Below are 22,505 nucleotides of genomic sequence, written 5' to 3'. Positions count from 1 at the left end.
TTTGGGGGGGGGCCCTGTGGGGAGGATGGTGGAGAGGCCGCAGTTCTTGCCAAAGAGGATATCTGTCTCCAGACGGTCTCCCACCATGAGGGTGCGGGACAGGGTCGACGCCGAAACGCTCCACGATGCAATCAAACATGTACGTGTTCGGTTTCCCCACCACTAGTGCCTTGCGGCCTGAAGCCGTTTCCACCGCGGCTGTGAGGCTGCCAGTCCCTGGAGAGAAGAGGGAGGAGAAAAAGACGTAGCCACGGGCTACCCGGCTGCGGGAAGCTCAGCACTGAGGGTCCCACAAGCGAACTGGGATGCTGACAGGGATGGATGTGAGCATCCTGATGCTCAGGGAACCTCCTCGCCCGTGCCTGGGACGGTGAACCCCAACCCAGACCAACCCCGCCCCCCCGGGGCAGCAAGGGAGGGAGAGGGGCCCGCGGGCTCACCGGGGGTGCGCTGCCCGTCGCTGAGCGGGTGCCAGGGGTCGGGGTCGGTGGCCACCAGGAGGCACTGCGGGTCGCGCAGGTAGCCGCAGGCCTGCGCCAGCTTGGCGAAGGTGAACTGGTCGTCGTAGCCCACCAGCACGGCCCGCACCGGCTCGGCGGACGCCGCCTCGCCCTCTCCCGCCAGGCGCAGGCCGGCGTCGCGCACCTCGCCGCGCAACCCTTCTCCGCCCAGCACGAAGACGCGGCCGCCCGAGTCCCCGCTCCCCACGCCGCCGCCGCCGCCGCCGAGGAGGCGCTGAGGGGGAGGCCTCGCGGCAGCAGGGCGCCCCCTGCTGCCCGGCGGTGCCTGAGAGGCGGCACCTCTTGAGGCACCCCCTTGAGGGCTGCGGCCGCCCCTCTCCGCCTTGGCGTCCCTGCAGAACTCCCCGTCCCCCTCCCGTCTGCAGCTTGCGGGTGCACAGCCTCCAGCACCTCGCACTGCTGAGCCCTGTTCGTACCTGCCTGTGACTTGTGACACCGGCTCCCTAAATAACCTCGTTGCAAAATACACGTTTTTCCGTGTATATATCTGTGTGTTCCTGAGGCAACACGTTTTATGGCACAGTGGGGCAGAAGGGGCTGTAATGAGTGCTGTGTACCTGCAGAAGAACTTGCCCACGCCAGCCCCAGAAATGCCTCCCCGCCATCCATCTCCAGTTCTCCCAGGTCCCCACGGAGACCTGAACGGGACCCTGGGTCCCTCAGCAATGGCTGGGCCCAGCAGGGACATGGTGGTGCAGGGAAGGAGGCTGTGGAGACGGGAGAGTAAGGGGAGGCGGGCGATAGGCAAGATGGAGGAGCTGGAGAGGCATGCCATCCCTCAGGCCACCCTGGTGTTTTCACAGTGCGTGCTGGGTCCAGGGGGGCACTGCACCCCATCCCACTCACTGCTCAGATGGGCGATGTGGCCAGCGGGCTCCCAGCCTCAGGCAGTGGCTGCCCCTCATCCACGGTTCCGGGGGCACAGTCCGTGGTAATCACTGCGTCGGCCTCGCTGGCCGGGGACCTGGGGGAAGGCGATGGGGCATCGTGGCTGTGGCGGTGTGCTGGCTGTGGCGGGAGCGGTGGTGGCACGCAGGGGGCTCGGTTGAGCGCCCCGGCCATCCGTCGCGGCAGGGCTTTGGGGCTGGCTGCATGCTTCGGGGCTGCCAGGGCAGGGGCTGTGCTGCGGGGCTGGGCCACAGGTGGTGGAGCCATCATGGGTCGGGCTGGAGCCGGGCGCTTGCCTGGAAAGAAAGCTGAGGTGGGATGGGGTATTATCTGCTGGGGTCTCTCTCCCGAGCAGGGGGGTGCTGTGGTGTCAGATGTGGGTTACAGAGGGACAAACTGCCCCTTGCCCAGCTCCCATACTGGAGACCCAACAGCTTTTGAGGGCTTTTTCCATCCTCTTTTCTTCACAAGAGGCTATGAGCTTTGACCTCTCTTACATGGGACACTGGAGGACTTACCATGCCCATCCCACAGTCCCACTTTGTCTGGGGCTGGAGCACACAGTGAGAGGCTGGACCCTGACCATGATCCCAGCCAGATGCCCTTACTCTCCTTTGGTGGCAGTGACATCCCCACCACCCTCTCATGCGGGATGAAGGCAAAGCAGAGGAGGTGGCATTGCAGGGTGTCATTTCCCAAGCACTGTGCCAGCAGGGGCACCCTAACCTTTGCGCGCAGTGTCGTCAGTCACTGTTGGAGCTGGTGGCCCTGCAGCTTCAGGAGATGGACTGGTCACTGCTGGGGATGACCTGGGCTCAAGATCCCTCAAGGTGCTGCACAGAGAATGGGGTAAGTCAGGCTTTGGCTAGGCACGGGGAGCCTGGTGTGGGGTGGGATGAGGGAGGACATGGGGAGAGCTGGGAGAGCCCCCAGCTCCCACCAGACTTACACCTCTCCATCTAGGAGACTGGGGGTGCTGGTTGGAGGGACATCAAGGGTCAGCTCTTCCACTGGGGTGGCCTCGCTAAGTCTGCTGTTTGCAGGTGGCATGAACATGCCTGAGACGTTGAAATCTACCTCTGGGTGGACAGAAAGGAGGAGATGCTATGAGGAGAGGCTTACTGCCCAGAGCTTCCCCCGATGACCCCATGGCAGGGGACTGGTGCAGCCACCCCTGCTTCCCTCCCCCTGGGGAAGGAGAAATGTCCCTTTTCTTCCTCCTCCCTTCACCCTGGGCTGTCACCCCCCAGGTGAGGCCCTGGCCCTACCTCCAGGGAAGAGGGTATCTGCGTGCTGGATGAGGGCTTCAACCACACTGACCACCTGGATGGAGGAGACCGAGGCCAAGTCCAGTTGCATTGGGTCTCTGAGAGACAAAGGTGGGGGGAGGCATCAGAAAAAGTATCTCGGGCCATTAACCCTTCTGGTGTTCATTCCTGAGGGGTGTGGGAGGGCAGTAGGTGGGCCTTGTTCCCTGTCCTGGAATCCCTGGAATTGGTGTTGGAGGCCATCCATGTCATAGGTTCTCCAGGTCTCAGCCACTCCCTATGCTACTTTGCAGCGTGGCCAAGAGGACACGTACTTGGTGAAGGGACGTGCCAGTCATGGACCGTGGGGACAAGGGACAGTATTTGAGGAGGGAGGTGCTTTAGACCAGCCTGAAGGCTGCTGGATCAGCCTTTCCCATGGTGTTTGCTCTCCAGGCACCCCAGCTGGGGCCGGGGCACTGCCTCCCACCCTCCACGCAAGGTCTTACCCTGTGCTCTGCTGTGACCACAGCAGGTTGGGGCCCAGCACGATGGCGATATTGCTGGGGGTCATTTTGTTCACCTCCTGGTGTTCAGCCAGCTTAGCTAAGAACTTGATCAGATACCTGTGGGTAAAAGGTGGTCAGGCGGGCGGTATGTGTGGGTTTGGGGAAGGAAGAGCTGCCCCAGTGGTTGCTGAAGGAGCCCTGTCCTCACAAAACACCTCAGGTTGTTGTAGCTCTCATGGGGCAGGCGACTGCAGGTGTCCCGCAGGCTCTGTATGCGGCTCTCATCGTCCTTTAAGCTGCAAGAGAGAAGGAGGAGTGGGGAGCTCAGCCTGCTCCCTATGGCAGAGAGGGACAGCGTGCAAGGGAAGATGGTCAGTGTTAGCCACTCTGTGTGAGCCGTGGCCCTGGGGTTGGGGATGCCCTGCTGCTGCCTTTACTGGGCAGCTAAGCAGGCATCCAGAGAGGACAAAATCACACCCCAAAGGCTCAGAGGGTTTCATATCATACAAACGCAGCTTCTGGGTGGGCCCAGGGGTGAGCACCCTATTTCACTGTGACTATGGGGCTCATTGGCATGGAGCTGATCCCTTCAGAAAGATACTCTCCCCTTTTCCATGGCTTTTTGCCGTGTTCCCTTCACCACCCCTTCCATCGCAAAAGCAAGAGGCCAAACTGGGCACTAGCCATGGGGCTCACACTGCTGAGGTCAAGTGGGTCTTCACACAATATACTGTTTCTACAATATAAAAGGTTGCAGCCTTTCTCCTTCCGCTGACTTGTTTTTTATTGCTGTTCCCCAACATTTTGGGCTATTCGGATTTCTGCTGAGCATGGGACAGACCAGGTGCTGTGTCTCTCCCTACACGGCAAACAAGGCCAAGCAGCCCTGCTCTGAGTGCTAGGAGGGATGGAGGGGGGTGAGCTGGGTTTATTTGACCCCTGCCAGGCTTTTCTGCCCCAAAGCCTGCACCTACCTGGCCACTTGGAGCCACTCGTCATAGAGCTCGAAGGTCATCAAAGGCTGGGGCAGCTCCCGCAGGTAGGACTTCAGTGCACCTGACAGAGGAGGAGGAGCAATGGGGGTGATGGTGCTGGGGGACAGCAGGGACTGCCCGGTCATGTCCCCCTATGCTGCATCACCGGCACCTACCGGCCACGGCGTGGGGGTCTGAGTAAAACTCTTCCAGCGCATTGGAGCCACTGGCCAGGCTGCTCTTCAGCTTCCTCAGCACTGAGGCACCAGCTGCCAGCCGGAAGAGTCCCTGGAGATGAGGTGAAGAGGGAAGGGATGTGAGGGGGCTGCATTTGGGGAAGGAGGGAGGGTGGTGGGAGGTCAGGAGTGCTGCCTACCTCCTCCCTCATGCCAGAGGCCAGCAGCATCATGACACAGGCTTCGATAGGCAGCGCGATCTCCCGGCCCAAGCTTTTGAGGTGTGTCTCTAGGGGCACACCGTAGTACCCCACCACTGGGGTGTCTGCAGTGAAGGAGGGCTCTGGAAGAGAGAGGTGAATGTGAGGAGGGATGGTGGCCTCTGGGGTCATCTGGCATCCAGCCACAGTGACATCTTGCTCTGACCAAGAGCAGAGGCAGCATCCCCATGGTGTGGGTCCCAACCCACCAACCTGACGTAGGAGGCAGCAGCAGGCACAGTGAGGGAAAACCTGGCTTTCCCAGCCTCACAAGCCACAGTTGCATCCCCCTAGGCTCAGCTGCAGTCCTCCCTGGGCTGCATGGAGAGCCATTGGGTACCTGTCTGGCTGTGGCTTTCCTTCAGCTCTGCCAGAGCCGAATCCAGAGATCCGAGGGACTGCCGGTGATACTGAGCTTGGATTTCCAGCAGCTGCCAGACATGGGACAGGCAAACAGTGCTTCTTTTGGCATCAGCCTCTCTCAGAGAGGCCCCCCACCAGGAATTGTGCCCACATACAGACAGGGCAAAGGGGAAGCTGCAGGGGGAACCCCCTTGTGGTCATTGGACCATGTCTGTAGTGGTGGGTAGAGGGCAAATTGGAGAGGGAGGGTCATCAGGACAAGTAGTTGGTGCTAGTGATGGCATTAACCTGCAGTGCATGGAGCAAGGATAGCTTTAGGCATTTGCTGGTGTCTGGGGCTGTCCCTTGCCCTAAGCTGAGGGCTTAGTGTAGATGGGGACAAGGCATGGCTCAGACATACTCCAAGAGACATTCACATGCTGAGGATGAGTGTGAGAGAGGACTTACTTTGATGAAGTAGCTGGCATAGCTGTCCTCTTTGGTGGAGAAGTGGTACAGGTCAGCCATGTACTCATCCTGGGAGGGGAGACAAGAGAGAAGAGCAATCTTCCACCTGAGGAAGAGCGGACACCTTCACAAAACCCTCTCATCCAGGCTGTGAGTTGTCCACAGAGGGTTTCCGGGTGCAGTGGGGAGGCAGGCTGGGACCGTGGGGGCATTTCTCCTTGCCTTCATTGCTTGCATTTCTATAGTGGCAGTGACCTCTCCTGCAATGAGGGTGCTCACACAAGTGTCTCAGGACAAGAGGTGCCTGCACCTCCAGCTCTAATGAGCCTATGGCTCTGCCAGACAAGGCACTGGGCTTTTCAGAGAAACATGGAGTAAGTTGATGTGGAGGTCCCCGGCCACTCAGCACAGATCCCAGCTCAGCTGGTTCCTAGCCCAAGGGGACCCCATAAGCTCCCTGCTGTAGCCCCTGGAGCCTCCTCTCTGCAGAAGCTTGTGCTTTGAGCCCTTAATTCCTCTTCTTCCCTGAGCTTGGGGCATCCCCCTGTTTCTGCTCCTTGAGGGACTGGTTTGCTTGTGGAGGGCAGGACATCCTGGCTGGCGGCATCTATCTCAGTATAGGGTCACTTTGGAGGGAATCCGTGAAGGGGAACAAGTCTGCAGCCCTGGAGGTGCCCCACGAGGGAGAGCAAGCAAAGTCTCACCTTGCACTGCTCCACCTTCTTCTTCACCTCCTCCTCCTCCTCCTTCAAGATCTCCAGTTTGTTGGCAGCAGAAGATGCCCCTGGGCCAGCACCAGTGCCAGCACTGTTACTGGAGCTCTTGGCAGCTTGGTTCAGCCTTTGGAGTGGGAGAGAAGAGCCACACCTACAGCATCAGTGCCAGGGACACGGGGTGGGATGGGTGTGCAGAAGGGGTAAGGGGATGATGAGGAGGACAGCAAGTCCAGGTACTGCCCTGCAGTGCTTTCCCTAGGCCAGTACCTCTCATTTCCCTCACCCAGAAGATGGTGCTGCACAAATGGGTGCGACCTGGTTAGGTTGGGGGGCATTCAGCAAGGCTGACTGAAACACCCAGGGCCTGCAGGACCCTTCCCAAGCCTCATTCCTGAGATGAGCCATCATGACTCATGATGTGGAAATGACCCATGGCTGTGCTGCTCTTCCAGAGAAACCTGGCATGGCACTTGGAAATTTGCTTCCCAGAGCGTTGTCTCTCATCCTGGGTGCCTGGATGCCCTAGCCCCCTGGCCACAGTGTGCCCCATACCGGCTCTTGATTGTGTTCCAGTCAGAAATCAGCTTCTGGAGGGTCTTCTTGCGCTTCAGGATAATAGGAAGCTCCTCCTGGGGAGAGAGGGCCCAGAGTGAGTGGGGAGGGCTTGGGGATGTGGGAAGGGGTGATGGGATGGGAGAACGGAGCCAGGAGGGCATCCAGGCCTACCTCACTGAGCCTGTTGAGTGGCTGCAGCACATTGCGCTCCAGGGTGATCTCAAACTCAGCCAGGATTTTGGCCAGCGAGCTTTCTATACAGCAGCCCATCTCCAGGGCTTTCCTGCATAGGAAAGACTGTGGGCTGGAACCGTGCCACTCTCTGACTCAACACCCCTCTCCATACCAGTACTTCTGTGGGACCCTGAGCCAGCCCCCGGCTGAAGGTGCTGTCTGTCCCCTCTTCCACTCCAGTGCCAGTATTTTCTCTGAGGACAGGGTTTGACAGCTCAGCTTGGCCATGGGAGCCCCTGAATCAAAACAGTGGCACTGACAGTATGTTCTGGGGTCACACCTGGCACTTTCTCCCATTGGCACTTACCCAAGGCTGGACTCTGTGTCCAGTTCCTTGAAGCTCTCAGCCATCGTCATGGATAGAGCCATCAAGGGCAGCTTCTTCTGCACAAAGTTTTGGGAAAGGGATGGTGAGCTGGCATGTGGCAGCTCCCTCCCCATGAAGCATGCCACCATGGCATGACAGCAAGTGGCCGAACCCTTCACTGGATCCCCACATCTTCCCCTGGCCTACCCATCCCCACTGGCCCTGGGGCCTGAGGAGGGGCCCTTTGGATGTTCCTTCATCCAAAGCCAGGATCCAGTTAGCTGAACAATGCATCAAAGCTTTATAGTTGGTTAGAAAACCTCCAGCCTTCTCTCAAATAGACCCATGTAGAAAACTGTGACACTGATGGAGGCCCTCACCAAGCACAGCCCACTCCGCCATGGCTTCAAATGTACGAAGCAGTTTCATTGTCAAGAATAATTAAGCCAAGCTGGGGCTTGTCAGGTTGCCAAGAAAAGTGGAGCTCACGAAATCATGGGAGAGCTAAGAAAAGTGTGGGCTGAGGTGGAGGATGCTACTCACCACTCGCTTGTCCATCTCGGAGCCGCACTGCCCTTGCAGGCAGGCTTGCAGCCTCTTGGACACGCTGTGAGCTGCTCGCTTGGCTGGCTCAATCCTTTGCTCGATCTGAGGGCAGAAAGGTGGGAATGGGGAGGCTCTTTTGCCAACCGTGGGCTGGGCTTCCCAAAGCCATCTCTTCCCCAGCACCCAGCTCTGGCGTGAGTGGCCCACACAGCATCCTGCTGCAGCGCAGATCATCCCTGGTCCAGCAAAAAGGGAGGACAGCTCCTGGTCGGGATTCATCCCTCTGTGAGTGGCCGGAGAAGCCCTTTCCCATAGCAGGAGCCTGCTGTGGTCCTGGAGCTGCCCTCCGGCACATGGGCAGATCCCAGCCCCACGACTTGGACGTGCTGGCAGGACAAACCGCAGGCAGGAGCGGGGCAGGTCCCACACCCAGGCACAAGCAGGCACACGCCTGCCGGCCCTGCCGCACCTCACCTGCAGCAGATCTGCTGGCAGCAGCTCCGTCGCTTCTTGGGCTCTGCCGGGGAAGCAGAAAGAGCCATCAGCAGATGGGGTGACCTTCTTCTGCCACTCTTTGGGAGCAGGAGATACTGGCTATAGCCTGCACCATCTTACACAAGGCTATGGGTGGAATGAACCCCAGGGGATGGAGCTGGAACAGGGCAAGGCAGCCAACCGTCCTGGCTGGTGGACACCCATCAGACACAGCTTCCACGTCAGAGCACCATAGTCAAAATGTCCAGATGTAGACAGGGGTAGTGGGGCCATGGTGCGGGTGGGATGTTTGATGGTAAAGTCTTCTACCCCTGACCACTCCCCTGAAGCCAAATCCAGGGCAGTGCTCTAGAGCCTGCACACGTATTTGATGACCAAGCTGTGGCCTGAGACCAACACAAGCCCCTCCAGAAACGCCTACATGAAACCAGCTTTCTGCTTGGTTTTGCAGCAGGTATCAGGGGGTGAAATTTCTGGTTTGCAGCAAATTCTGCTCAAAACCAGATTCACATCCCACCAGCTGCCATCACCACCAAACCTCCTTGTAGAGGAAACCTCACTTCACGGCCTGCTGCCATTGCCGTGCCCCAGGAAGCCTGTTTGCTTTCGCTCTGCTGCTGCTTTTTCCCCAGTTCATGTTTCTCTCTTTTTACCACCCGATGGGGGACGAGGCTGTGGAGCTGCAGGAAACGGGGGTGGCTTGGTTAAAGGCAAGCAAAATCACGTGAGACCGCAGCCTGCAAAGAAGAGGCTCTGCGGCAGGTGAAGAACTTGCTTTAGGACAGGATAGGCTGCTTGAGACCTGCCTGGCACTAGTGAAACGGAGGTGCATCTAACATGGAGATGAGACATCTTGAGCGAGGAGGGATGGGAAAGGGGATCATGGTCCCCTATGGGAAATGAAAGAAGAGCAAGAGGCCACCAGGATGTAGAAGCTGCTTCCCTGTGGCTGGTCTGCTGGGCTGGCTGAAGGACCAGTGCAGTGGTGCAGGGGACATGGTTGGTCCCACTCAGCCTCCCAGCGCTGGGGAGCCTGTGGAGGTGGCTGTAGGAAAGGAGCAGTGAGGGGGCTGGGAAGGGAGGGCCCAGCCCTGTAATTTCAGTTCTGGGTTTTGCAAGGGGAGAGCTTTGGAAAGGCAAAGAGAAAAATAAGGAAGAGGCAGAGGTAGGATGGGGCCAGAGGGATTTGTGTGAAGCTGTAAGATCCCTGGCCCTCTCCTCAAAGGGCATGCCACGAAGCCCATGCTGCCAGGCTTGCTAGAACTGTGCAGAGCATTCAGTGCCTGTGAGGATTCAGCAGGGAAGGCAGGTCCCAGTTCCTAACACCCTCCTGGTCACTACACAGCCAAGAGCATTTTGCTAGAAGGTCCTTCCCTGTTGCCCTCACATCCTGAGGAAGCCAAGCTTGGGAAAGGCCTGTTTCCAGGTGGACGTAGCATCTGGTAGTAGCTGGTCTTGGGGATCATATCACTGTTGAGCAGCACCAGTGCAGCCTTCCCATTGTCCCGCAGGCACCAGGAAGCCACAGCTCCTCAGCTTATGCTGAAGGTGCTCTAAACCCAGGGTCATTCCCTCTTCCCCTTTTCCCTGGCCATGGAAGATCAGTCCAGCCCCAGTGCAAGCCCTCCAGGACCCGCATCCCGCTCCCTCCCATCCCCTCCATTGCAGGTAGTGCAGAAGTCCTTACCGGCCGGTGATGTTGGGATGGGACAGCTGCTGCCGCATCCAATTGATCTGCTTTTTCATCATCTTGAGTGCTGGGAGGGAACCGCAAGAGCTGCTCCACTTGTCTGTACCCACTCAGCACCCTTCGGCAATGCTTGGCATCAGACGCTGGTGGCCCCTCAGCTCCCCAGAGCTGTTCTCCCCTTGCTTTTCCCTGAGGACCTCTCCTTCCCCTGTTCCCCCTTTCTGTTTGTCTGGCTGGCCCCCTCCCTCATCCCTCCCAGGGGATGCCCTGCCTTCTTTCTCTTCCCCTCCCTTGGACTCCCTTCTCTGGCTCCCTCTCTTCTGAGCTTCCTTCCTCTCCGTCTGCCCCTGCGCTGCAGAGCAGGTAAGAGCAGCTCAGGGCTCCTGCTCCACTCTGTGTTCCTGTCACCACCCCGCAAGTATAAATAACTTCAGCCCAGCCTTAAAGGGGAAATATTACAGCAAACACATAACAAGGCAGGACAAGCACATGTGCTGCCAAGCCCAAGCAAGGGCCCACGCTCTGTTTCTTGCTCTGTCTCAACTCGGCTGCTGTTTTTCCCCCTCTTGCCTTGCCCACCACTAGCTCATGTCCATGCCGGCTAGTTGTGCAGCACACATGGAGTTTCTTTCTGATGTACATCCTGCCCTGCCTGGTCACCCAAACTCTGCTCCGTGCTCATGGATACAACTCCACTCTCTTCCCTCTGCCACATATCCCTCTTGTCGTGGCAAATGCAGGAGGTCGAGCAGCAAAGCCACCCCTGCAGCCCCTTCTGTGCCCCCCACCCCATTTCCCATCACAAGCGCTCTCTAGAACAACCACAGAGCTGCTGCCCTGTGCCCTGGGGAGGCCCCTTCCTCCCTGTTCTCCCACTGCTGGCAGAGCTCCTCGGGGCTGAGCACAGCACAGCAGCACCCGCATGCAGTCACACAGGAACCACAAACTCCCCGTTCCCAGGCTCGGGTGCTGCCCGCTCGCTGCAGAGCTGCTCCAGGGCTCAGCCGCTCTGTGTTTGTGTCGAAGCATCCCCTTCACACCAGCACCACCTCCTTTGCTCCTGGCGCTGGGAGATGTAAACCTTGCCTTGCTTCTGGCTACCTGCAGCTGGGGCTTTCCTCCATCTGCAGTTTGCTCTCGGCTGCATTAACTTCGGCAAAGGAACGAGCACGAGCACAGGCAGGAAGTGGTCAGCTTGTGGGCAGAGACAAGCAGCAAAGGAAGAAGAGGCGGAAGGGACATTCCACCTGTGCCCCCAGGCCTGAAGGGCTACAGTTAGGGGGGTGCTGGGTTCTGCTCTGTAGTGGAGGGCAAAGGCTCCAGTGAGGGCATAGCAAAGCAGTGCAGGCAGCTGGGATGGAGCAAGGAAGCCCTGCCTGAAATGCCAGGTTGCTCTAAACCTGTGGCTCAAGCATGTCTGATACCCCAGCCATGAGCCCTGGGGGTGCTCCCAACAGGCAGTGTAGTTACTGAAGGGCAACAAGTCTAAGGGGTTTAAAGCATCTCTTCCGGAGGCCAAAAAGCCCCCCCAAGACCCTTGTCAGAGCAGATCTCTTTCCCCCCCTGCACTAAAACTGCCCTGGGCAAGAGGAGGAAGAGCTGCTACAAGCAGTGGTGAAGCTACAGTCATGTGGGGCACAGGAGTGAGGTCAAGCCCTACTCCTTATGTGATGCAGGGCACTGACCCTTGCCCACAGTCTCTCCCTAGGGAGAGAGGGAAGCAGGCAGCACGCAGCTTCCAACCTCTCAAAAAGGAATTGAGAGCAGCTGGGGGACTTCCACCAACTTCTCTCCCTGGTCATGGGAGTGGGAAAACCATGGTGGCAAGGCCCCAGGTGACTGGGGGATGACTTAGATGATTGCAGGGGCAGGATGAGCTGGAAATGATGCCTTGTGGGGTGGAAGTCAGGGAAGGGGAGGGGAAAAGGCATTCCTTCAGTCAAAAGGCAGGGACAGGATCAGGAAAGAACTATTTATTTCCCATAAATACAGCAGACTGTTCGCGCCGGGCGTTTTGTTTTCAATGTTTGTTTTCTTCCATTTACAGAATTTTGCACTGAAAATATATACATGTCTGTTCAACCAAACAAGATCTGCAAAGAAAAACCCCATACAAAACCCTAAAAAGAGACCAGAATGGGAAGTAAGACACAGCAGAACTCCAGCATAAAGACCTTGCTTCCCCCTCTCCTCTACCGCTCGCTGCACCCAGCTCCAACACCTCACCTTTGCTGCCTCCCAAGCCATGAGCGCGAGGCACCCCACTCACCTCCATCTTGCCCAGGCCTCCTTCTACCTCTGGCAAGCCTATTGCAGGGTGCAGCTTGTTCCTACTTTTCAAGATCAGGCGCTCTTAAAACCAGTTTAGGGATGGGAAGCGGCTCCCGCAGTCACAAGTCCCATGGGGACATGCCACCTGCCGGTCCCCTCCGTGCCTGCAGATCCCCCCTCTAGTGTCACAGTGATCAGGCGGCTGTGTGGGCCCCCTCCCCGCTCAGGGAGACAGGCAAAGGTGCACAAGGCACAGCTGAACCCCTCCCCCCCCAGAGCAGAGCCTAGTGGTGGGCCCTGGTGATGGGTGGCCCTCCAGCCTCTCCATGACTCCCAGTCCGTCACCCACCCCACTGCGAGAAGACACTGAGAAAGCTCCCCTGCCCCACCAAGCCCTCCAGCCCAGCCAGGAGGGAGGAAGACTGTGCTGCTTCCTCTCTGTCTGGCAGGAGGCTGCAGGGAGACTCACCCCCACTTCTCCCAGCACACCGCCCTCAGAGGTGGCATGCAGGACAAAGTCCCCAAAGCTCGCTGTGGCAGATGAAGCACATGGGGACTGTGTGGTCTTCCTTGCTATGGGGGCTCAGTGCCTAGGTGAAGAGGATGGGAAGGCACAGAACAAGCCCTGCCCAGCCCCTGGGGTCCCACCTCCCACTAACAGTTCCATATTCAGCTGGAAGGACGGAGATACGGGGAGATGACTCCTCCTGACCCCCTCAAAGCAAGGACATCTGCCTGCTTGGAGAGAGCTGGAGACACGAAGTCTCCATCCAGCCTCGCTCCACAGCGGCTCCAGTGGGATCCCATCAGACAGGGAACCACCAGGGCCCGGCTCCAAAGAGGGGGCAAGCACCACACAGCACGAAGCAGCTGAAGGGCTGGGAAGCGCAGAGGGGACAGACAAGGAAAAGGATCTTCCTTTGCTAGGCCTTGCCCCAGGCTGAGGCTGTTAAAGCTCCCCTTCCTTGTTCCCCACTGCCCCTAGAGGGGGAAAGCAGGATTAGAACAGAAGCTGGACAGACTGGGGAGGGAGTGTCGCCTTCGGAAGAGCAGGGAAGGCAACTGCTCACACACACGAGGCTCTCCACTCCACGTCTGGTGGGGTGAACATCTCCCGGTGTCTCTGCTTTCCTCCTCGAGGCACGCTCCCTCTGGCCCTCGCCCGGCCATCTGGCGAATAGAGCGTGAGCAGCAGTCCCCCACCCGCCCTCCCCATCTCCTCGGGCTATTCCAGCCCCTGAGGGCTGGCTTCCCAAGGACTCTGCAGTGTAGTGCCTGCAACGTGCAGCCCTAGAGGTTTCCCCAGGACTCCGGTGGGGGAAACTGGTCCACATCCCCCATTTCATTGTAGGTTTGCTCTCCCATAGTGAAGGTCAGCTTGTACCGTAGCCTCACTTTCTCCTGTAGATGGGGGAGAAAGAATAAAGTCAGAAGAGGGTGAAAGAAAGGCATGAGGCACAAACCCTGCAGGTCTCTTGGAAGCCAAGGAGACCAAACAGGGATGGGGTAGGCAGGTTTTGCTCAGGAAGCAAGAGCAGCCCCTGCTCATGCCCCAGCAACAGTGCTGTTACCTTCTGTGGGTTAGCAAGCAGCAGGACTTGTGTGATGGCACTGGGGTGGACAATGGGGTTGAATGCCGGGAGCTCCGTGCCTGAGGGAGGCTGCAGCTTCACCTTCATCACCTATGGAGAGAGGAGCAGCCCACATTCCCAAAAGGGACATGGCAGCCAGAGGCCGTGCTCCTGTATTTGGAGAGCCTCCACAGTTTAGTCAAAGAGTATTGTGCTGGTTCCTGCTAATCTGAAAGCAGCACAACTCATTCTCAGCCCCACAGAGCTCCCTCCACCCAGCCTGCCCTTCCTGCAGAAGCAGAATCACACTTTGGCCAGGTCTGGGGACCTCAGCCCCATCAGCTGCCTTACCTTGGGGACAGCAGACTGAAAGACAATGTTGCGGATGGGCTGTGGGGCTGTGCTAAGCATAGAAATCACCACCACAAGCACATCGGGCCTCTCAGGCAGAGCATCCTTAGCAAAGTGGAAGAGGACACGGAAGCCGTGCTGATCATAAACCGTCACAGGAAGGATGCTGCCTGTGGGAAAGGGAGGGACAGGCAGCAGTCAGCAAGAGGGAATTGGTCCTGCAGCAACCTCTGCCCATCACCCAGACTCCCTACAAGTGACAGAGACACTACTCCCCCTCAACCTCCACAAAATCCAACCAGCAAGAAGTTTCCTCACACTCTTCCCTTCCAAGTGCACATGGTTTGTTCCCCCCAAGCTTGCTCCCCTCTTCCTCCCTGGCTCACTGGGTTTGATTGACTCCAGAGGCACAGTGATGTTGGCCAATGAGATCTCCTGGGGCAGCGTGGTGGCAGGAGGCCGTGGTGGGACTGCAGAACTTCCAACTGGTGTGATAGCAGCTTTTGGGAGTGCAGCAGGGGCAGGCAGCTCCGAGGCCAGGGGCAGCGTGGGGTTAGGGGAAACACTCTGGAGCATGGGCAGAGCGCTGGGATTGTGGGCTGTGGTGCCAGAGCTGCTCCTGTTCTGTAGATCCCTCAGGGTGAGCCGGGGGGGTGGCTGCTGCTTCTCCCTGTAGGGAGAGAGAGAGCAAGGAGTGGAACAGGGCACTGAAGTGGCACCTTTAGCACCCCAGAAATGGAGACGATGGGAGATCACACTACCCCTGCTTACCATCGCATTTGCTGAGACTCTGGAGGCAAAGACTGTTGCAGCAGAGTCTTGCCCAGGAGGTCCAGGTCATCCAGGCCACTGGTGGAAGGAGAAGGTTTGGGGGAGGATGAGCCAGCATCTGCTTTGACTGGTGGTGCTGCTGTGATAGGGGTGATGTTGAGCTCATTGCTATCTGATGACTGTAAAAAAGAGTGCACAAGAGACCCCCCAAGCAGGGTTGCACATCAGCACCAACCAACAGATGTGGGACATTTCCCTACCTACTCCCTCTGTTGCTTTCCCCACCCCCCTGCTGCCACCTTCTGCCCTGGCTCCCCGCATGTTACCTGGAAGCTGTTCCAGCCACTGCTGTCACCAGCCTGGGCAGGATGAGGTGCTGGGTCATTCAGGCCTGCCAGGGATAAAAGCAAACATGATGCTTAGCTACCAAGTGGTTTAAGAGCATTAAATGTGGCCTGAGTAAGACACAGAAGCAGCAGGGCAGAGCCACCAATCTGGTCTCCATCTCTGGCTCCTATCTTTGCATGGGGAAGAGTCAGGAGGGTGACTGTTTTTTCTGCCCGGGGATCCTCAGTTACAATCCAGTTCTCACTTCAGTTGACAGCGAAGTGAATACCACTGTGCTGACAAGCCCAACTGACCACATTGTCTACTCCATGCTGTTGTACTCAAACCACCTGTCTTTGGAAACATATACTTGGCTGGGAAAAGAAGGACTCTAGAGCCTCCTAGGACTGGCACATCACAAGAATTCCGTGTGAATAGCTCTGGAAGTCCCATGCATCTGAGTTCAGCTGCAAGGAGTAAACACGAGGAGCTGGGGGGGGATCCACCCTTGTGATCCCATCTGGGGATGGCCATTGCATCACTCTTGATTTACCTGCCAGGTCAGTTCTCCCAGAGCAAATCAGGGCACATCCTGCAGGCTCTGACTAGGCAGGAAAGACCATCGGACTGAAATTCAGAATCATAGCAGGGTCTTTCCCTCCTTCTCCTTCATACTAAGGACACTTCTTGGGTCTTTCATTATTCATCTCTCCCAGAACTCTCCCTTATTCATGTTCCTGCCACAAGGAAAACCATCCATGCAGACTGTCCAGAGTCAAGGAGAGAATAAAAGAGCTTTTGCTCCAGATTTCTCACCTAAAGACATGAGTTCATCATCCAGCAAGGAGACAGAGCCACCTTGGTCAGGCATGGGGACTGCTGAGCCACCTGATAGGGTGGGCAAGGCTGGGTAGGAAGGGCCTGTTGCTGGGAGATCCAGGCCTGACAGATCCAGCAGAGCTGAGGTGCTGCCTGCAAAGAAGGAACAAGCTGAGAGACAGAAACCTTCTCCAATGTGCTATCCTTCCTCACCCCTGGGAGAGGAAACTCTCCTTCTGCTCTCCCTTTCAATTCCCTCACTTTGTGCATCAGTCATCTCTACAAGCCATTTCCTCATCTCACCAGCCCCACTCAGACCTCCTGCAGGTTTCACCTTTTCACTTCTCTCAATCGCCTCTTACACTGCAGGAAACCAGTAGTAGGGTTCCTCTGCTTAACCTTCCTGTCCCCGTTCCCCAAGTCTCCTCACCTCGAATGGAACCGGCCACTGTCTCCCCATTGATCTCTTCTCCCCGTACAAGCTGCTTATAGAGATTGATCACCTGTGTCAGATTGTCATTGGCTTGCAGGATCTCCGCTGAAATTGAACAGGTGGGAAGTTTGAAAGTTGTGATGAAACAAGAGTGCCTTTGATACTCCAGCTCTGTCTATTCCTTCAAAACAAGGCCTGAGGAACTGATACAGCCCACTGCAGACAGCATTTTCACAGTTGTTGCTGCACAGGGTATACTGACACAGCAGGACATGCTACAGTGAAGTGGAGGAAGCCTGTTACACTGCCGATTGCTGCCGTGTGCTCATGATTAGTGCCAAGCCACAGACTTAACCTACAGCAAGCAGACACTCCAAACAGACTGGCAGCTGCCAAGGACAGGCTCCCTGAAAGAAGATGGAGGGAGAGGGGGACAGAACAAGAAGGGCCAGATATGCTTACCCAGAGCTTCATCATTGTCTTCTGTGTCACTAGCGAGCCGGAAAAGCATGGGCCTCATGCGCTCGCAGCGCTGATACAGCTCCTGAGGGGAGAGACAAAGGGATTCTGAGATGAGAAGCAGGATACTCATTTGGGGGTGCAAAACGGGCAGGAGGAACTTCAGCAGATAAGGGTCACCTCAGCCCAGGGAGAATGCTGGGATGGCCTTTCCTCACCTTCATTAAGTCCTCATTGCTTTCTGTTGTCTCCCCCTTGCTGTAGCTTGTCACCATCTCTGTCAGTAGTTTCACGTTGTTGTTCACCTCCTCAATGGCATTCACCCTCTTGGAGATCTTCTCCATGCGCTTCTGGTCCTAGAAGGGAAGCACATAGGGAAGAATGTCCTTGCTCTTGTCTGCAACTTAGAATGGAAGACGGCTGGCCCCGCAAACACACCAACTCCCTGGACTAAGGCACAGCAACACTACCCTCAGAACAGCTCCCACTCCAGATCATCTCTGGGCCAGCACTTGCCAAACAAGAATGGAATTACCACAGAACTAGGGCTGCAGTGGAGCTTGGGACACAGAAGGTGCCCAGAGCCGTTCCTCCAAGTAGCCAAAGGATGGCAAAAAAAAAAAAAAAAAAAAAAAAAAAAAATCAGAAAATCACACAAGGACTCTTTAGCAGCTGCTGCTGCTGCGAGATTTGGGGCAGAAGCTCTGTACATCTGCATAAGGACAGAGCTACTGCTCCCTTGGTATCAATCATTGCCATGCAGACCACGAGTCCCCAGCTCCCGTTTTCCCCAGCCGCACCTCCTGAACCATCTCCTTGATGAGCTTGTTGGCAGCCCGGAGATCCTCAGGATGGGAACTTTTCAGGAGACGAGCCAGGATCTGCAAACAGAGAAGACACTACTGAGCCCAAGCTGAGAAGTGGCAGCCAGGGGCACTCTTGAAACACTAAAGCCAGTTACCCCTGCCCTAAACCTGTATATGACAGAGGGAGCTGACACTGCCCGCCCTTTGCAAGCCCAGCCACAAGAGCTTGTGGGTTGTTAGAGACCAGAGAGAGAAGTAGTACAACTGCACTTCCTTTTCCCATTGTGGCTGTGGTCTTTCCCTGAAGATCCCCTGCATTTAAAACCTGCTCCTGGCTCCTGCCTGCCCATCATGCACCATGGAAACCCTGGAGCACAGGAGCACTAGTACTGAAGAAGAGAGAAAGCCTGCACATGTGATGCCAGTTTGCTGCAGGGCACACCTCTGCTGCAGAACTACACCCAGAGGAGGACAATACTTACTTAAATGTATCAGCACTGATAGTGCAGAGGCTTGTCTGAGGGGTGACAAAATTCTGATGGAAACACTGTAGAATGGGTCAAGGAGGGGCTAAGTAGTTGGGCAATAAGAAGACTGCAATGCTGGGGTTGGGGAAGAGATAACAGCAACAGCATCTGGGGCTGGGATTTAAACCTCCTGACTAGATAGCTCAGAAGCCTGGAGAGCACACAGCAGCAAACCTCCCAGAACCTGCTTGGCTAATATCAGTACTTCACCCTTTGCACCATCTTGCTGCTACGTGCTCCAAAGGTCAAACTGAGCCAACATGCCCCACCTCTGGCTGTTTCCTTTGTCATGATTTTGGAGTGGGCCCTCAGCATTCCCGTGATGTGTTTTCCGAAGGACAGCATGTGGAAGAGGGGCTCTGACTCTTTCTGGATCTCCACCTCAGTGGACAGAAGATGCTGGGGCAAGGAAGATGATGCCTGCTCACATTCTCCTTGTACAGAGCCCTTACCTTGGATTTCTCTTCATCATCAAAGATGATGTTCTTGGGCCGAGGGGGAGGAGGTGGAAAAGGAGCATCATCAGGCAGCTTTGGGTCGCACTTCACAATCCCTGCAGTAGACACCAATGGAGGGAGGTCAGGAGGACTCACCCACTGGGGGATGGCACTGCCACTTAGGCCTTTTCTTCCCTAATAGCCCACCAAACCCAGCTGGGACTCACGGTGTGTAGGTTTGCTCCTACTACCCATGATCCAAGACTGTGTTTTCATGGAAGAACTGCCCTCTACTTCCCATAAATATCCTCTTAGAAAAAGCCAACATCAACTGCAAAAGCAGTCACAGCCCTTCAGCCTCTGACCTTCCCAGTGCCCCACCCCTATAAGAGCAAGCGATGTCCCCTCTGACCCGTCAAGCAACAAAGACCACCAGCAACTCCCCCTGCCAAGGTAGGAGCCTCAAGGCACCTGCCTCTGGTGCTGAGCCAGACTGAGGGATGTGCTGGGTGTAGGCACAGGAAAGGGAGAGTGGTTTAGATTCTGCCCAAACCATCCTTCCACCTTCCCCTTCCAGACTGTGCCTCTCACCTTGTTTCTTGAGCATCTGGTAGGCTTCTGAGATCTTCACCTCGTGAGGCAGCCCCAATGTCCAGCTGTACATCAGCTCCAGGATCTTTGACTTCACTTTTTCTGATGTCCGGCTGCCAAGATACTAGAGGAAGAGAGAAGACGTGGCCTGAAGCTGATCTGAGCCGTTGCAAGCCTGGTCTGTTCCTCTCCTCCCCTCCCCCAAAAGTGAGACCGTTCCCAACGGCACAAGGAGGAGGAAAGAGGAAGCAAGCAGGAAAGCTCACGAGACCCTTGCAACATGTCCTGTGCTGTGCTTGGTTTCCTCCACAGGAAACACAGAGGTGGAAACCCCTCAGTGACATGCAGGGACAAGTGGGAAGACTCAGGCAAGTCTCTGTCACCTTGTGAAGGAAAGGATATCACTAAACAGAGGCTGCTCAGCAAGGAAGTCCTTTGGGAATGAGAAAACAGCAGGGCTGGGAAGGGAAGGACTGTGGGTAATGGTCCCTGGAGCAGGGCCCAGCCTCACTCTCCAGCACAACTGTGTGGCACCTTTTAGAACCTGGTGAGCCCCAGATGACCAGCACCCAGTTGTGAGATGTCCAAACATTACAGCTCTCCCCTTGCCATGCACACATCCTTCACGATTCTCCCATGGCTCTCCTGAAGGCACTGCTGCTACAAACACTGCATATGTCACCTGGGGCCAGTGGCTTAAGGTAGAGAACATTCTCTAGGGTGCCTAACAAGAGGACTTTAGGATGCTGCTGTCACTGTCCCTGGCTATTCATCATCACAAGCTGTGACTGACAGATGAAGGTCTTCCTTAGTCATATTTAGTCTGTGTTCCCTTAACTCTACATTTGCTGGTCTTAACTGTCTTGACTGAATAGGAGAGCATGCACAGCTTGTTCTGCTGCAGGAACAGCAGCATCAGCACCTCTCTGACTTGAGCCTTCAGACGGACTTGCCAGAGCACCACTGACCAGGCCTGGGCTTGCCCTCTGACAGTGTCTCAACCAGACTGGGACACCCCAGAGACATGGTCACGATGTCAAAGCTGGGGGACGTTCCTGAGCACAAACAGAGCCCACAGGGAAGGCAACTCCAGGCACGCACATAAACCCAGTAGTCTCACAAGCACTGGTTGCATCATGTCTGGCTGGCCTTCAGTTTCCTGCATCAAGAATCTGCCTGGAGCAGAAGGCTGAAAGCTCACCTTCACATCAGAAAATTCACCAGGAACAAGGACTAAACTTCCTACTAGCAGTGCCCTGTTTCCCCCTCATCTCAACGGGTGTCTGACTTTTCTGCTCAGACACTACTTCCCACAGCCCTCCTGCCACCAGGCTCCAGTCCCCTCCATCCAGCACAATGCTCTGAGACCCACCTTGGGTGACACCACTTTGATGAGCTCATTGAGGAAGCGGAACTTGCCCACCTCATCGTGGAAACGTTTGCCACAGCTCTTCATACAGGACTCCAGCACCTGGGGAGAGGGGCCAGGTGAGCCTCAGCATGGGGCCTGCAGCAGCTTCAGAAGCCAGATCCCCCCTATGCCAGGCACAGGGGCTGTGGCTATCCTCACAGCAGAGGACATCCCCTTTCCCTCCCAGGTGGCCAGGCACCCTCCCAAAGGGAAGCAAGAAGAGTTTCCTCCTTGGGGTCAGTGTCTGCAGAGGTGGCTCAATAACCCATGGAAGGCTCTGTTAGAGAGCTCACAAACACTGGTGAGGTTTCACACTGTGGATCCATAAAACAATTAAGAGTCAGAGAATCATTTAGGTTGGAAAAGATCATAGGGTCCAACTATTAATACTGCCAAATCCACCACAAGAAAAAAAAACAAGCTATCAACTCCAACAGGCTCTGATCCTTCCTAGGCACAAGACGTTTCCTACCAGTCATCTCTCCAGTCTTGTAGAACCATCTTCTCCCTTCTCCCACCCAAGGGCCCAGGTGCTACAGGGTTTTCTCAGAGAGAATTCAAAGCTCCTGGCGTCCCTCCAGCCAAACTGGAGCAGCCCCACACGCTGGCCCTCCATCCAGTTCTACCAGCCTGCAGATGCCCTTACCGTGAGGGCCTGGATAGCTTCCCATTCCTGCGGAGACTGGATCTTGTGGGCAAGAAGTCTGGTAGCAAGCGGAGGACTGGACGGAGTGAAGGGAAAAAAAGACTAGCTGGTTATTGATGGAAAGCCTGGCGCCTGTGTTATTATCTGCAAATCCAGGGTTGAAAAGCATGATGCAAGTTTAAGGCATCAAGACATCTCAAAACCCTTTGGGAACCTTCTGTCAGAGGACCAGGACCCACCCCCACTTTGGGGCGCTCTGTGCCTATTCAGCTCTCAGAACAGCCACACTGAATTTTACCAGGTGGAATCACAACCCAGGCCTGTGACCCAGAGCACACTGTGGAAAGGACACAGCACTTACCCCTCTAGCTCCTTATTGAGTTGCTCACAGAAAGCATTGATACCATCCCAGTCCAGGTCCTTGTTCAGGGGGTTTGTTGCTTTGTCTAAGGGGGGGAGAAGGGGACGGTGAGCAAGATCGCCCCGTGGGGAAGTGAGGGTCAATACTGCCCCCGCTCTCTCCAAGACACCTCAATACCTGCGGCCCCAACACCCCTGTCTGCCCCAGGCCGTCCCCTCTACACAGCACCAGGCCCGCCCTGACACACCGCTGGCTGCGACCCCACCGTGAGCGCCGCCTTTCCCTCACACCCCGGGGCCCGCCCTTCTCCAACCACCGCTCCCGGGCCGGGCCGGGCCGCGCCGTATCAAAGGGAGCGAGAGGTCCGCTCGCAGCCGCACTCACTGATGCGCGCCTCCAGCGTCTCGGGCTCCATGTTGGAGGGCCCCGGCCACCCTCCCGCCGGCTCCTCAGCGGGGCCCGTGCGCCCGCCCGCCGCGGCGCCGCGGGGCCATCGGGCGCGCACCCAACGCTGTACAGCGGCGACGCCGCGGCCTCACCATAGAGCGCCGGAAGTGGGGCAGGGCGCCCCCTGACGCAGCGCACCCGCCCCTCCCGGATCCACCATAGAGTTCACCGGAACGGCGAGAGGCGGGGGGGAAGCGGAAGGCCTCCGGGAAGGGGACATAACCAGTGAGAAGCGGAGGCCCGCTGCCCTCCCCGGAAGAGCCCGGCTACGGGCGGTTGAAGCCGCTTCCCGCATAGAGCCCGGACACTTCCGCCCGGTAGCGGAGGGAGCTGTGTGTCCTTTAAAAGG

At 56.8% G+C, this 22,505-nt stretch overlaps 3 protein-coding genes across 6 annotated transcripts; all 3 read right to left on the bottom strand.

Moving 5' to 3' along the window:
• Positions 1–13: 13 nt before the first annotated feature.
• On the bottom strand, positions 14–1,130 carry LOC134155470 (chronophin-like; the record flags this gene model as incomplete). The annotated part of the gene is given in 4 exon segments (XM_062602711.1): positions 14–99; positions 101–216; positions 441–735; positions 1,095–1,130. Coding segments are annotated over 4 exon segments (533 nt in total), but the record flags the coding sequence as incomplete, so codon positions are not given.
• Positions 1,131–1,370: 240 nt separating this feature from the next.
• On the bottom strand, positions 1,371–11,112 carry SH3BP1 (SH3 domain binding protein 1). Of its 3 annotated transcripts, XM_062602619.1 has the most exons (19): positions 11,030–11,109; positions 9,926–9,995; positions 8,218–8,260; positions 7,741–7,845; positions 7,198–7,274; positions 6,828–6,939; positions 6,654–6,730; positions 6,090–6,225; positions 5,386–5,454; positions 4,916–5,006; positions 4,516–4,658; positions 4,316–4,427; positions 4,140–4,221; positions 3,381–3,461; positions 3,166–3,282; positions 2,678–2,775; positions 2,359–2,488; positions 2,136–2,242; positions 1,371–1,705 (listed from the first exon to the last, which is right to left on the bottom strand). In XM_062602619.1, exons 1-19 carry the CDS (start codon positions 11,073–11,075, stop codon positions 1,371–1,373), a joined length of 2,031 nt encoding a protein of 676 aa, XP_062458603.1. In that variant the 5' UTR covers positions 11,076–11,109. The 3 variants fall into 3 exon arrangements, 2 of the variants coding, with proteins under 2 accessions (XP_062458603.1, XP_062458604.1); XM_062602620.1 differs by lacking the exon at positions 11,030–11,109 and having other exon boundaries at positions 9,926–11,003; XR_009961549.1 differs by lacking the exons at positions 1,371–1,705; positions 2,678–2,775 and having other exon boundaries at positions 2,145–2,242; positions 7,741–8,260; positions 11,030–11,112.
• Positions 11,113–11,886: 774 nt separating this feature from the next.
• On the bottom strand, positions 11,887–22,377 carry GGA1 (golgi associated, gamma adaptin ear containing, ARF binding protein 1). Of its 2 annotated transcripts, none has more exons than XM_062602732.1 (17): positions 22,249–22,377; positions 21,710–21,794; positions 21,349–21,424; positions 20,664–20,762; positions 19,292–19,415; positions 18,716–18,816; positions 17,731–17,811; positions 17,149–17,286; positions 16,934–17,015; positions 16,469–16,576; positions 16,036–16,191; positions 15,219–15,283; positions 14,893–15,071; positions 14,508–14,791; positions 14,122–14,291; positions 13,771–13,881; positions 11,887–13,600 (listed from the first exon to the last, which is right to left on the bottom strand). In XM_062602732.1, the coding sequence occupies exons 4-17, from the start codon at positions 20,745–20,747 to the stop codon at positions 13,490–13,492; spliced, it is 1,794 nt and encodes a 597-aa protein (XP_062458716.1). In that variant the 5' UTR covers positions 20,748–20,762; positions 21,349–21,424; positions 21,710–21,794; positions 22,249–22,377; the 3' UTR covers positions 11,887–13,489. The 2 variants fall into 2 exon arrangements, with proteins under 2 accessions (XP_062458716.1, XP_062458715.1); XM_062602731.1 differs by having other exon boundaries at positions 22,094–22,370.
• Between the last annotated feature and the right edge of the window lie 128 nt (positions 22,378–22,505).

Source organism: Pezoporus occidentalis, unplaced genomic scaffold, assembly GCF_034315485.1.
Source record: "Pezoporus occidentalis ecotype Australia unplaced genomic scaffold, CSIRO_AGI_Poc_V1 ctg78, whole genome shotgun sequence".
Lineage (NCBI taxonomy): Eukaryota > Metazoa > Chordata > Aves > Psittaciformes > Psittacidae > Pezoporus > Pezoporus occidentalis.
Note: the sequence above shows the minus strand (reverse complement) of the source record. Positions and strands in the feature narration are given on the sequence as shown.